The sequence below is a fragment of the Anarhichas minor genome, unplaced genomic scaffold (genome assembly GCF_050575085.1).
Source record: "Anarhichas minor isolate MPS153535 unplaced genomic scaffold, ASM5057508v1 ptg000038l, whole genome shotgun sequence".
Lineage (NCBI taxonomy): Eukaryota > Metazoa > Chordata > Actinopteri > Perciformes > Anarhichadidae > Anarhichas > Anarhichas minor.
The window spans coordinates 660,322-674,508 of NW_027466484.1; the positions used below are offsets into that span (position 1 = coordinate 660,322).

The window sequence follows — 14,187 nt, forward strand, 5'->3', positions numbered from 1 at the left end:
AAATTGTTGTGTGCTTCCGTTAGCTTACAATGAGTCCTTCATATCTACATTACGCTTTTTCTACAGTAGCCCAGAACGGACAAACCAAACCGCTAGTTGCTAGCGCTTGATGCTACCAAATCCTACACACGGTTCCTTTAATGTAAGATACATTTTTAGATTAAATAAATGGAAAAAAAACCCGAACAAGAACCCATGAACGCTCTCGATTCCATCATTCCAAGTGTCTCCTCTGCCGCTTAAATTAAGAGGCACACTGAGTCCAGATCCCGGTGGAGAAGTTCCCCCTATTGGAAATCAATGCATTACCACACAAAGTGCCCTTGAGCAAGTCATCAAATCCCTGACCCCCCCGTGGAGCCGAGGAAAAGACTAACGCACGCCTTCTGGGGTCAATAAAACGCTGATCGACAGAATGAGTGACAAAGAGGGAAAACCAGGATTTCATAACAAAGCAGGTCCGTGGCTGCACTCGTTAACCAGCCTCGGGGCAGACGGGAGCTAATCAGTGACAGCAGCGTGGGAACGGGACCGACTCTCCCAGCGTTATTCACCGTTTATGCAAAATATGTGTGTGAAAGTTCTGCCGTCTGTTTATGAGTGACGGTGCCTCATATATCTTGAGTTTCTGTACAGACTCTACATCATGTGTGCACGTCTGCGTCAAGAAGTTGGCATATCTGAGTTTCTGTATTGGTGTGCACTGTGATAACCTCTGCCCCCCCCCCCCCCCCCCCCCCCCCCCTGTGTTTCAGCGAGCGTACACAGTGATAGTGGAGGCGTGGGACAGAGACAACGGCACACACAGCAATGGTAAGGATCACCAACACTGGGTTTGTGTGCTGCTCTCCATGCTGAATCATTCTGTTCTTTGTTATTTATTTTTTAATAAATGTACGGCTTGCTTTTGCTACGATGTCGCATATAGGGATGTATCTCTATCGATGCTTTTACTTACATATCTTAAAATGGTGATGATATTCTATTACTAGTTAGTATCAATTTACAGACAGTAACTGTAATGTTAGTTAAAGACATTTTCTCGCTCAAACATAACCGTTAAAGTTAACAAAAAATATAAAACGAACGAATATCAAAGTCACCAGAACAGCAGACATGCAGAAATAACTTTTCAACAATGGGGGAGATGAAGAAACATTTATTCTATGAATACTCCTACGAACAGAAAAACGTTCCTCGAGCTTTGGTGAAGACAACAAGTAAACAGTTGGTGCTGCCGTCTTAGTAAAGCGCTCCGGGATGCTCTTACTTTCTGCAGCTAGTTCTCCGGAGAATGCACGCGTTGACCTGGTCTTTGTTGGTTATGCAGATCAACGTAGATATTTGTACTGGATGACGTAGATCACACCGTCGATGCATTAACGAGACCTAGCTGGCCTCTGCTGCCGCAAGCAGAATAAGAAACACTGGAGAGAGAGCCAACCAGCCGACCTGACTCATGATATGAAACACCTGCAATGAGTTGACTGAAATGAAAGGAATGGTAGGTGTGTGCCATGTTTTGGGGTTATTGCTCTGTGCGAGCATGTGAAGCTCATACTTGACATCTTAGAGGACCGAGGCTCGACTTCCCTCCTGCTTCTGATTGACAGGTCGCTTATTTGCTCTCCCTACTCCAGCTTCTCACCCTCTTCATGGTCGACTGTTCTTTCCTCTATATTAAGCTTGTGAGAGCATTGCATCGTTAAGCCATTAATTGCGGGCCCCGTCCCCTTCCTCTTTCCTTTGATGTCTGTGTGCTAATTAGCGGCCCCCGACAGCTGTCCGGCTACCGCACGGCACTTCATTATCCCCGAACAGCGAGACCGGCTGGCATCCAGACTGCCGTGCCTCGGCCTGGACGGACAGCTCTGGACGCTTTGCGTGTTCAAACCACCGGTAGATGTGGCCAGAGGGAGGCTTTGTTAATCCTCACGGAGGGGGGAAGGGCGAGGTTCGGAGGCAGTGGCATGCAGGCGGGCGGAGAGGTGCTGACGTCTCGACCCGCCGTGTCCCGTCTTGTAGACTTGGACTGAGTATTTTCTCATTGCGTGATCGACAATTTGGATTCCTGAGTCTGTCGGCGGCCAAGTTTCCCTTCAAAGTGAAACATTACCTGCTTCTTGTTCAACTCACCCTGGACAAGCTAAAAATACACAATACGCAATGTTATAATAAGCTGAATCCCTCCGTGGGTGTTTGTCTGTGACGGTCAGCAGATTCACTTCGGCAGATTAAATGTTATTTACTTCTTTGTGTCTACTTTCGCTCCCCTGTTCCTGCCTCACTTTGGGATTTCCTACACTTTCGACCAACTTCAGCGAGCAGGCATGAACCTGTCGCATCCAGCATTAGTGAAGCTGTGGCATGATTAGAGAGAGAGAGAGTTGGCATCTGTTATACGGGCCAGGTGTGCACTGGAAAAAGAAGCTAGCGATGTCCCTATCAGGTTTTGTTTTGCCCTAAAGTCTATTCCCAGTCCTCTGGTTTGTCGGCCAACACAAGTCCTCTGAACACTGAACTGTATTTTCATACGTAACACGGCTGCACGTTTCATCTGAAGCTGACCCAAAGTACATTAAAGTAAAGTACAGCCCAGAAAACACTGGAAACACAGCCGGTGTTTGTAGTGTTTTGCACAGGATGGGGAGAGTGGTTAGTCAATTGATTGGTTAGTCAATTGGCAGAAAATGATTTTGATAACAATACTGCCAATGAATTAATTGTTCAAATCATTGGTTAAGAAAAAGTGCTGATGTCATGGTTCCACCTTCTCGAATGTGAGAAATTGCTGCTTTTCTCAGTTGTGTTTTTTCGCTGTTGATTATCTGAAATGTCAGCAAAGCTTGTCTCAAGTTCCTAAAACCCACATTTGCATATTCAAATGACTTGTTTATATGACACAATTGGTCAAAAACCTAAAGGTATTTCATAGAGGACTAACAGAACCTGCACATTTGAGAGGCTGAAAAAATACCTTGAACATTTACTCAATCAACTAATCAATGAATGAACTAATCGATTGAGCTGCACTCAGATTCTTCTTCTCATTGGGACTCTAATATTTTGGGGCTTTGGACTAACAAGCAGTCTGAAGACATCACCTCACACTGTGGACACGACGGTTCATAAACTAATTGGAAAATGAATCGAACAAGTAATCGATAATAATAACTCTTTTTTTGTCTCAGGTGCAGCTGAGAAATGATGCGTCAGCATAAAGATGATATCTGTAACTACTAGTTTGAGTGTGTGAACAGGTCTGACCAGCAGGTCGGAGAGTCTTTGTGACGCCTGTTTGAAAACAAAACAGAAAGGGCCGGAGCGAAGGGAAACAAGGGGTTAAAGGAGAAGCCTCGTGATACGGCCTCATGCTGTATATCTTCTTCTTCTTCTGCTCTGTTAAAAACACATCGATGAGCCTCACTGTAGTTCCTTCATCACCATGAACAAACACACTGTAGTTTACTCTGACTCAACCCCACAAACACCGTCCTGCTGCCACAAATACGCTCTAGAGCGCCAAGCGTGGATTCATCCGCCGCTGAAAGTAGTCCCCAGCAAATGCACTATTTCCTCCTGTTTGAATAATGTTTGTTAAAAACTACAGTGCTCAGCTGTTTGAGGACACTACTAAGCAATAGATTTACAGCCCAGTCGCTCTGAAATTATTTGATGTTGAATGCCGGCATTTTCGCGTTCGTTCAAAGTGACGTAGCTCAACGAGTGGGCGTTATTGAGAGTTACAGTACGTAGTACAAAAACGAGTATAACAAGCGAGAAAGTCCACTAATGGGCTGGATTGGTCCAACAAACACAGGACTTTCACTCAAGAGACCGTTGTTCGTGTCCAAATATCAACATTTACTAACGTTACGATTGTTACGTTGTAGCGTTCATAAGAAAGTCGGCTGAGGGCGGTTGGTATCGTTATGTTACGTTATTATTGAACACAAACATTGATCTTTTTCTGAGGTTTTGCTGCCTCAACATAACCAAACGTTAACAACGTGGCATTGTGAATTCCTAAAGCGTGATATGAAGCCGATATGAAACATATTAATGAAACGTCGTCGTTCAATATCTATGGTTTCCAAAAATGTACGACGCAAACATTTATTCTGCTTGAGATTGTGACTTGTTGACAATAACAGAAATATAAGTATCGGCTTTATCCTTTAACACTGATGCACTGAGAGTTTGGTGCAGTATATTTTATCAAATGAACACAACTACCATATCAGGTAAGGTATCGGTACAGAATATCTGTTATTATTCTCAAGACAACTGCACATAAGCAGCCTTGTGTCAGATACTGATTCATGTCTCCTGACCACAAACTAACAACTTCCAATCTGTACGGAAAAGTAGAGCGGTACCCTGCTCTTAAAATGATTAAGACTGATGCGAGCCATGGAAATGATAATAATTCACATGTCTGAAGAAGTGGCAGTGTGTGCCAAGCTGAGTGTGAAAGCTTCATTATAAAGATCTGGCAATCACAGGACAGCGTTTAAATACCACATGTCTCATTCCTTATCATTTGAATTCCACTGAGCTGAATCAGGTTAAAACAAACCCACAGAGAGAAGAGAGCACTCGTTGGTCATGTTAGCCTCTTTTATCTATTCCTTTAAACGTTTAGAAATAAAACATGATTGTTGCTTGAAGACGAAGGAAAGCAACTGGCTGTGAAAGTGTGTCGGTGCAGCGCTGAACCACCTGGAGGAGGACGCCTCCCAAACTCAATAACAGCCTGACCCCCAGGTCGTCAACGCTGAGTCAGCGTCGACGTGAGAGTTTCTCATTCCATTCCAGCTGTGCTTTCACAATTATTGTATCCATCCGTCTGTTATCTATCACCAAGATGAAGGTAAATTAAACAGAAAAGCTGTGCTTCATCCTAACATGAGGATGTTCAGGGTTGGTTTGTAGCTGCTCGCTTTAAGTTTTGACTCTGGGTTTGTTTGATGGACATTTTACATTTTTGTCATTTTAAAGATCGAGTAAGGATTACTGGATTTACTGCTAGATTAAAAAAAAGTTCTTTACCGGGAATTAAAACTCACTATTTATTTCTTTATATGCGTGGTGACTTTAGTGGGAAAGGTGCTGAAGTCACTTGTGTGACAGAAAAGGCACAAATATTCAAATGTTGACCTTTTTATAGATCGATGTTGTCCAGATGGGAACGAGAAGGGAACCCATGAGATTATGTTAACCGGCGGTGTGAACACGGTCGGGACTTCAGCTCAGAGGTCCCCGCTGTTACAAAGGAGCGAGCAGTAAAGAGGTCAAAGGTCAAAACAAAAGGTGCTTCAGCCCTCTCACAAAAAACACTCCAGTTGCAGCTCGTTGCATGGAACAAAAACACAAAGTGTCTGTGTGTGTGAAGCGGAGCGTCTCTTCAAACCAGACCGTCGTGTTGCTCTGGATCAGCTGCTCGGATCTGAAGCCGCTCGTTGTTTATGTAAGCCGGTTTTAAATGGCCCACTCTCTGCTGCTCTCCCTAGTAACAACAGCCTCTCCTCCGGGGACACACGCGGCTCATGATTGGTCTATATTTTTACATGTAATTGCTGGAGATGAGCAGCAGTGGGTGAGCGTTTCAGGTGGTGGGTGTGGGACACAGATCCGTGGCAGTAAATCAGGACAGCGTGGAAATGGATCCTTTTCTTCTACAGTCTAACTCCAGCAGTGAATTAAGAATATATAAAGGAATGTGAGTTACATGGGGAAAATTATAAATGTTTTAAAAAGGATCCGAACTCAGAAGAAAACTAATCCAGAGGGAGAAAAAGAGACTTTTAAAAGAAGAGATAACGCATTCTCCCTTCAAAGTTAATCTCCTCAATTCATTCTCCGCCACGTAATGTTTACGTATTTTCTTATGTCACAAAATGGGACAACAAACTGCATTCTGTTGCACAATCCTGTTTTACCATGACAATAGATGAACCTTATACTTTGGTTGTGTTGAGAAGATTCTCCTACTTCTCAAACTAAGTAAACTGGAGAAGCACCGATCAAACAGCCGATCCGTCTCAGACTAAGCCGGTTCTGTGCCGGTCATATTTAACAGGCATGTGCCGATGGTAAACGTCCAAGTGGCAAAAACTGCAGTCCATCAAATGTCCATTTGTGACCGGCTCCAAAAGAGAGTCACTCCCAACTTTACAGCAGAAATAAACATGTTTATTTTATTCTTTTCAGACCCTCTCAGCGAATTTATATCTAAAAGCGTCAAATTTAGCGACTTATAAAAGTGAGGGATATAATGTTGTGTGATTCAGTCCCATGCATTCTGCTCAGAGTCATCGCAGTGACCGCCTCTTCTCTCCACCTCCTCTGGGAGTTAATATGAAGTGATACACTCGTCTTTACATTAGTGTAAACACTTCTTCTGTTCCTTGAGAACAAGCTAAAGGGTCCTTTCCTATGTCGCCCTTCCTCGTCTGTTCCGTGGCTCTTATTATTTCCGGCCTGGCTCCGATGTAGTCGGCGCTGGATATCCTGAGAGAGAGGGGGGAGGGGGGGGGAGTGAATAATTTCACCGAGCAGGAAAAGTGAAAAAGCCTTTTGGGTTATCAAGCCCTCACAGACCTCGCTCCAACTCCCGCTGTTTGTGCCATGTTCCCATTCTTTCCCCTTGTTCCTCCTCTTTTTTTTCTCTTCTTCCACATTCCTGCTGGAGGTCACACCTTCCCCTCTGATGTGCGCTAACAACAGGCATTCTTCGAAGCCTCACGGTCCGTCTTATCTCACGAAACACCGGCTTGTTGGGTCAAACCCCCAATAACCGGAACCAGCCCTGCTCCTTGGAATGTCATTCAGAATTCCTTGTTGTTTAAGACCGACCCGAACACTTGACCGGAGTGTTCTCTTTCCTTCTGCAGTGCTGAAGAATGAAATGTTTGTTAATGAACCCCTCTGAGTATACACTGTGTTTGTCTCCGGTCCAGATGATGAGCTGCTGATTGAGCGCAGCATCTACAAAGGGATGATCAACCCGGGCGAGGAGAAGCAGCCGGTGGAGTATAAAAGCCTGATTGCCAGTCTGGAGTACACCATCCGCGTGCGCTGCGACGAAAACTACTACGGCGTCAAGTGCAACAAAGTGTGCCGTCCCCGCGACGATTACTTCGGCCACTACGTGTGCGACCAGTTGGGGAACCGAGGCTGCATGGAGGGCTGGACGGGGCCCGACTGCAAAACAGGTACGGGGAGGATGTGCAGCAGCAACACGGTGTTCATGACGCTCCTCACTTCATCACTGATTCATACTGAATGATAACAGATTCAACACATCGAGCAGAACGAATACCAACAGCCTAAACATTGAAATAGTCTTATTTATTTTACTCTTCTCCTTATCTTTTAAAAGCTCAAACAGGACTAACAGTAGGCAATTAAAAAGGAAAAATTAGCATGAAGTTCATGGAAGTCGACGTTGCTTTGCAAGAATTCAAAGAATGTGTGGAGACTGTGGATCGCTGCCGTCGACTCACCGTCACACAACGACTCGGCCGTCCATTGTTCTCTCTGCAACTTTCACCAACAAGATGAAACTAACAGAAGCTTCTCTCTCCTGTGAAAGCCATCTGCAAACAGGGATGCAGCCTGGAGCATGGACGGTGCAGCGTACCGGGGGAATGCAGGTGAGCCCCCCCCCCCCCCTTTATTGATTGTGTTTGTTTGTTCCTCTTTGTTCAGCGTCACATCAAGTGTTGTTTGGATGGAAAACCCCGTAAGAGTTTAATGAGGTTAACAGAGGTGTAGAGAGGAGTGGATTGGGGGGGGGGGGGGGGGTTGTTGATAACATACCCTCAGCTCCGCTCTGATCTAGAAGCCATTGTTCTGCTTCCTGTCCTGAAGCTGGACACACACACACACACACACACACAGGCCTGTTTTTCTGCTATATGTCGTTCCCCCCCCCGTCCCCCCCATGTCTGCAGCCCACATCACCACCTTCCTATCCTGGACCTTGTTATGGCTGCAGGCGGGGATGCAGATTAGATTTACTCTAAAGAGTTTAGTCTGGTGAGAGAGAGAAAGAAATGTGGCAAATGTTATGCAATTTTTTTTTAAATCTCGTTGCAAAGAAGTAATTGATAATGGACGGGATGAACACAGGACAGTAAACATGGCTGCTGAGTGTTTTTAAGAAAAAGGCTGACCGGGCATTTGTTGCAGCAGTTATGTGAAGAGGAGAGGAGGCAGCGGAGAGACATTTAGATTTGATTACATGTCGAGCCGAACTGTACATTTAGACACAGTGGAGCACGAGAGCCTTAAAAAGACAAACTGCACACACACACACACGCACGCGCACACACACACGCACACGCACACACACTGTGGCAAGTACATGGAGACGACAGGAGAGTGGAGGAGAGGAGAGGAGAGGAGAGGAGAGGAGAGGGGAGGGGAGGGGTTTACACGGAGGCAGGTTTGATTTAGTTAAATTCCCGTAAAAAGATAAAAGAAATGAAATGAAATGGCCGGAGGATTGGAAGAGAGAGGAACACCCTGGAATGTGCCTCAACATGTGATTTTGGAGCTTCAACGCAATCAGTGACACACACACACACACACTGACACTGCTAAGAAACAGGAAGACAAACCATCCAACTAGAGAATGAATGTGAAGCTGTTAGCGTAGAAGCTAGTAAAAAATAATATTATCAAACAACTCGACTTCTTTCGAATCAAATATAAAAGTCAGAGCTTCAAAAATAAGAGAGAGAGAGAGAGAAAAAGAGAGAGAGAGAGAGAGAGACAGAGAGAGAAATCTGTGTTTGGTATCTTGTTTCTTACACACAACCTACGCTCCCTCATGTAACACTACTAAACATGTAGCTAGGCAACAGCCGGCTAAGTCCGTCCGCTGGATTTGGGCGCGAGACTCTCCTGTAAATAATACACACACGCACGCACGCACACACACACACACACACACACACACACACACACACACACACACAGCCCCTCTACCTCTGCCCCGGCCCACCGTCCCGTCCTCTGGGTGTGGTCTGTCTGAGGGGACAGCAGCAGCACCGGAGCAGGGGTTTGTGGTCAGGCGGGGTATTTTTGGGCTGCCCCCCCCCTTCATGGGCCCCTTTCCATTGATGGGACGGCAGCAGCCGACGGGGACTGTGGGTAATGCCACCCTTTGGCCTGTGGCTGCTCGAAACCATTTCCCCCGCTCTCTCCCACACTGCAGCCAGACAGACTGTCCACGCTGCCACCGCAGTCGCACGGCTGACAGTGTGCAGGGCACCGCCGGCCGACCGCAGTGCCGGACAACACCACGTACTGTAGTAAACAATACGCAGCACTGACACACACACACACACACACACACACACACACACACACACACACACACACACACGCGCACACACACACATACACACGCACACAGCTGGGCTTCACTCACAAAGCAGAGCAGATTGAAGTTGTTGTGGTCGTGCACGCAGTTCAATCTTGCTTCAGCTTACTAATTGTGCATGAAACAAAGTGCTCCATGCATGCTTTCAACCAAACCAGATCTTGGTCCTATAGCAGCATTTTTATTTTGTCAATCTTTCCCATAAAACCATAAATATCAGCACAGATAGAAAACTGTCATTTGGACACCAGCGTCCTGCAGCAGTGGAGCAGTGTGTGGTTAGAACCCATTTAGAAGTGTTTGTGAGTTGCCGTGGAAGAGGGGGGGGGGGGGGGGGGGGGTTGCTCCCTGAAATAGCCCCGACTGAGAAATGACAGGACAGGTGGGGCAAGGTTACCGCTGGCCTTGGAATAACAGAGTGCTGCCATAAACCAACAGATTAGCTAACCCTCCGCCGGCCTCCCGGTCCAGACGACTCACCCTCGTTCCACAAAACCCGCCGCTCATTCCAGGTTTGACCTCTGCGCAGCTCACGACACAAATAAAACAGCTCCTTAGACAATCAGGTTTCCTCATCCTATGTCTTACTCTCTGAACAGAAGTCGTATGTTACATTATTGCTGAGGTATCGATGTATCTTTTAAGTAATTTGTTAAACAAAAAAGCCAAACTTTCTATGGTTTCAGATTCTCCAAGGTGAGGATTTGCTACTTAATAATTGTTTTACTATCATTGGATCATCATTTCAAGAAGAGAAGATGAATGAATATATCAGAGGTTGATTAATGATGATGAAAGGATTAGCTGCAGCCTGTTTCCACTGCAAACCAGCCTGTGTCGAGTATTTCCTAAAAGCAGTGACTTGTTTTATTATTGTTGTTTCAAGACAAAGACGCTCATTTCTAGAAAATGATATATATATATATATATATATATAATGTTTGGCACGTACAGCATTCTCCGTGTTTACCTGGCATCAAGCGCTCCTCTGTGTCTTCACACATGTAAACATATTAACTCACTTGCTTGTTATCACTACGTAACTATCACTGTTCTTTTCATCACGGCCAGCTCCCTCTGCGTTGAGTGCATCTGTGTGATATTCCCTCAGGCCGGGGCTTTGAACAGGAACACATTGTCAGTGTGCTTGTGAAATAAGACGCTCTTATTTTAGTAAAAAAACAAATCCACTCAGCCACTGCTGCACCCGCTGAACTCTGTTCTCTGTGGACTGTTTTCACTCACATTAAAGTAATTCAATATCAGCATATTTGAGTGAAATATACTTGTTGGGTATATACTGCCTCCTTTCTCTAGTTTGGGGTTTCAGATCACTTCAGGAAGGAGAAGAAAGAAGCACATGAGACAGGGAAGAAGGAATCGAGATGAAAGAATGAAACTGTAAGCCGTGTGTTGCAGGTGTAACTACGGCTGGCAGGGGCCGCTCTGTGACGAGTGCCTGCCGTATCCCGGCTGTGTTCACAGCACCTGCAACGAGCCCTGGCAGTGCACCTGTGAGAAGAACTGGGGAGGTCTGCTCTGTGACAAAGGTCAGATCTCACAATGTTCACATAATGCCATCTTCTGGATATCTGCAAGTCATAGGAGTCAACAGGAAGTGGCTTTAAGATCGTCTCAAAGAGTATTCTAATGTTTCTACAAGCTTAACCTGACATTTTACATTTGTTTTGTGATGATGAGGAATTCAGATTTCTTTCTTCTCCTCGGTTTCGATTGTTTTCCATGCATTCTTAAAATCAATGAGCAGAAACTCGCTTGAGTCGTATTGATGTCATGTTATCTCAAAACGATAACTGTGGTCGTGTTTCCACTCACTCATTTTCATGCACGTTGTGAAGTATCGCGTTAGAAACGCTGTAAAAGTTCCTCGATTGCGCAAATTCTTTTTTTTTTACGGCTCGCTTGAGTTGGTTTTTGCTGAATACATTCTGACGCAGCGAACATTTAACTCCCATGACTGATCAGCTGTTTCTGCTGCCGCCGTCTCCTCAGATATTCTCAGTACGTGTGAATGCTCGTCTTCATCTCGTCTTCATCTCTTAAAATACTAGCTGCCACAAAAGAACAATTCAAACTTGCCCAATTAAAACAATTTGCTATAGACCTCTCTCCATTTTTCGCTCATAGACAGTTTGATGGTCAAGATGGTTCTCAACCTCTACTTCTTCTTCTACTCTGTTTATTTGGTAGATTACACTCAAGCGTAGCCTATAGAGCTAACTTCTGACCAACGACACTGCAGCCGAGGCTATTCGCTCCAAACAGTTGATGGAAACACACCTTATAGTCACGTTTCTTCTTTGAAGACATTTCAAAAGTTTGCCCAAAGTTCACTTGACAATTGAATGGAAACACGACTTCAAACGAATTGTTGACCTTTTACTCACTGTGATGGATTCCACACATTTGAGTTTCATGCCGTGGAAAAGAAACAAATGGTGAAGGAAAGTGAAGTGCAGAATGTTTTTGCGAAACACACAATTGTATTAATTTAAAGTATTTTTGACTTCTAGTACATAAGTTTTTACATGCAAAAACACTGGAATGCTCCTTTAAAGCTCTGTCTTACTCCACATGAGTGGCATGAGGACACGAGGCATGAGGTGTGATCGGTCAAGATGCAGACGACTGAAGTAGAAATTACTTTTTTAGTAAATATCTTCCGATATTGTGTTCTTAATAAAATGCTTTTGTAGGAAGAATAAATAATGAAGCGGAGTCTGTAGCAGCAGGTTATTGTGCAGAATGATGAGAAGTTCCATCACTCGGCTGTCTGAGCTTGTGTACCTGTGTGTTTCACGTGGAGTATATGGAGTTGGTCACATCAGTGTTCTTCGCTGTGCAGATCTAAACTACTGCGGCACCAACCGTCCCTGTAAGAACGGAGGGACGTGCATGAACACGGAGCCGGACGAGTATAACTGCGCCTGTCCAGACGGCTACTCTGGCAAGAACTGTGAGATCGGTGAGTCTCCAAATCAAACAAACCGGCGCCTAAAAATCCTGGCGTGTTTTTTTTGTGCCACGTCACGTTCAGAGTGAAGTTCTGAGGAGCCGGATGAAATCTGACGAAAGGTTTATGAGCATTCCTACTTTTCTCTGATTTATTTTTCTCCAGCGGAGCACGCCTGTGTTTCCAACCCCTGTGCCAACGGCGGCACCTGCCATGAAGTCCCGTCAGGCTTTGAGTGTCACTGTCCAGCAGGCTGGTCCGGGCCGACCTGTGCTAAAGGTGAGGGGGTCTACGACCAACAAATACAAATAATATGCTCTCATCAAAGCCACCAGACTCCATTGACACAAACAGTAATGTTACCTTGCTGATCATTGTAAAACGCAACACAAACAGATCGGTTTGTTTTTCCACTCTTTCAACAATGACCAACTATGTTCGTGTTCTCCTGAAGCTTGACATTAGTAGTTTTCCTTTTGTATTTAAAGCTGCTTAGAGCCGGTGTAGGAAGTTAAACAGGTCATAATTCCCTCTCTAATAATCTATTCTACATTAACGTGAAAACATCTCTTTCAAACAACTGTAACTCATTCAAGTCTTTGCCAAAAGCTAGATTTTACAATCACAAACACATCTGGATAACGTTATAATTCATATAACGTTTAGGAACGGCTACTTCCAGTGTTCCGCCCGCTTAACGTTCAGACTTAAAGAGGTCGCCGGTTGAGCTTGAGTTTTTGAAGTGATAGTGGCCTGAACATCCGTCTGGTTTCTGTTTTCAGACACGGATGAATGTGCCTCCAGCCCCTGTGCTCAGGGTGGAACCTGCATGGACATGGAGAACGGCTTCGAATGCCTCTGTCCTCCTCAGTGGACGGGCAAGACCTGCCAGATCGGTACGTCTCATTCATACGTTGTGATCAAAGATAATAGCTTTGAGCAGCTTTGTGTTTACTTGATTATTGCTTAATATTTAAGCAATTTTCATATTTAGATTTTGGAACATTTTAGATGGAAAAAATACATTTTCTGAAATCCTGATTCAGATCATTGTTGCACGTTGGGTGATGTTTTGCTTTGATGAAGCCGGCGTGTGTGTGAGTGTGTTGCACCTACAGTGAATGCCAATGCGTCCGAATTCCTTTTGCAGGAATCACCATTTGCTTGCAGAGTTCCAGCATCTCTGGGTGTTTGTTTATCCCGCCCCGTCGTTTAGCCAGTAGTATTACTGCAGGAGGGCCACTCGTTTCAAATGAGAGTGTGTGTTTGTGTGTGTGTGTTTGTGTATATGCATGCCCAACGGAGACGCTCGCTGGGTTTCATCTGCAACTCGAGCCAGGTGACTTGAGTAAAGCTAAAAATAACCCGCCTGGCAACTGCTAGCCTTGGGACAAAATACAGTCCAGTGGGGGGTTATCTTTGGCTCCAGACTGGGCGTAGCTGGGTTGCATGTACGCTACGGTGAGGCGACACAGCGGAGCCCTCACCCCCTTCGACCTCAGCCAGGAAACACTATATAACCTGTAAACACGCGCGGGGAGCAACCGAAACGCTTCGGTTTGCGTTACAGATTCGCAGAGCGCTCACCCTTTCGGGGAACGAGGTGGCACCTGGGAGGGAGAGGGGGGAGGGGAGTAGTGGTAGTGGGGGAGGTTGGGTTTTTGGGAATGGGTTGGGGTGTTTAGTTTCAGCAGGTCAACAGGTGCCGCTCACCTCCTGGGAGTAGTATTAATGCACTGTGTCGGTTTATAGTGAGCGCAGCGGGCGCGGCGATAGCTGCCTCTGAAACTGACCACTTGGAATGCCGCAGGTCGGCCTT

The 14,187-nt window shown here is 45.4% G+C and overlaps 1 protein-coding gene across 1 annotated transcript in view; it reads left to right on the top strand.

Annotated features, from left to right (window-relative positions):
- The window catches only part of LOC142967806 (protein jagged-2-like), a 49,443-nt gene that overhangs the window by 16,360 nt on the left and 18,896 nt on the right, over positions 1-14,187 (top strand). The window contains exons 3-9 of the mRNA XM_076107403.1: positions 756-813; positions 6,963-7,217; positions 7,598-7,658; positions 10,814-10,944; positions 12,261-12,380; positions 12,534-12,647; positions 13,151-13,264. Coding sequence (XP_075963518.1) covers positions 756-813; positions 6,963-7,217; positions 7,598-7,658; positions 10,814-10,944; positions 12,261-12,380; positions 12,534-12,647; positions 13,151-13,264 — 853 coding nt within the window. The remainder of the gene's footprint in view (positions 1-755; positions 814-6,962; positions 7,218-7,597; positions 7,659-10,813; positions 10,945-12,260; positions 12,381-12,533; positions 12,648-13,150; positions 13,265-14,187) is intronic.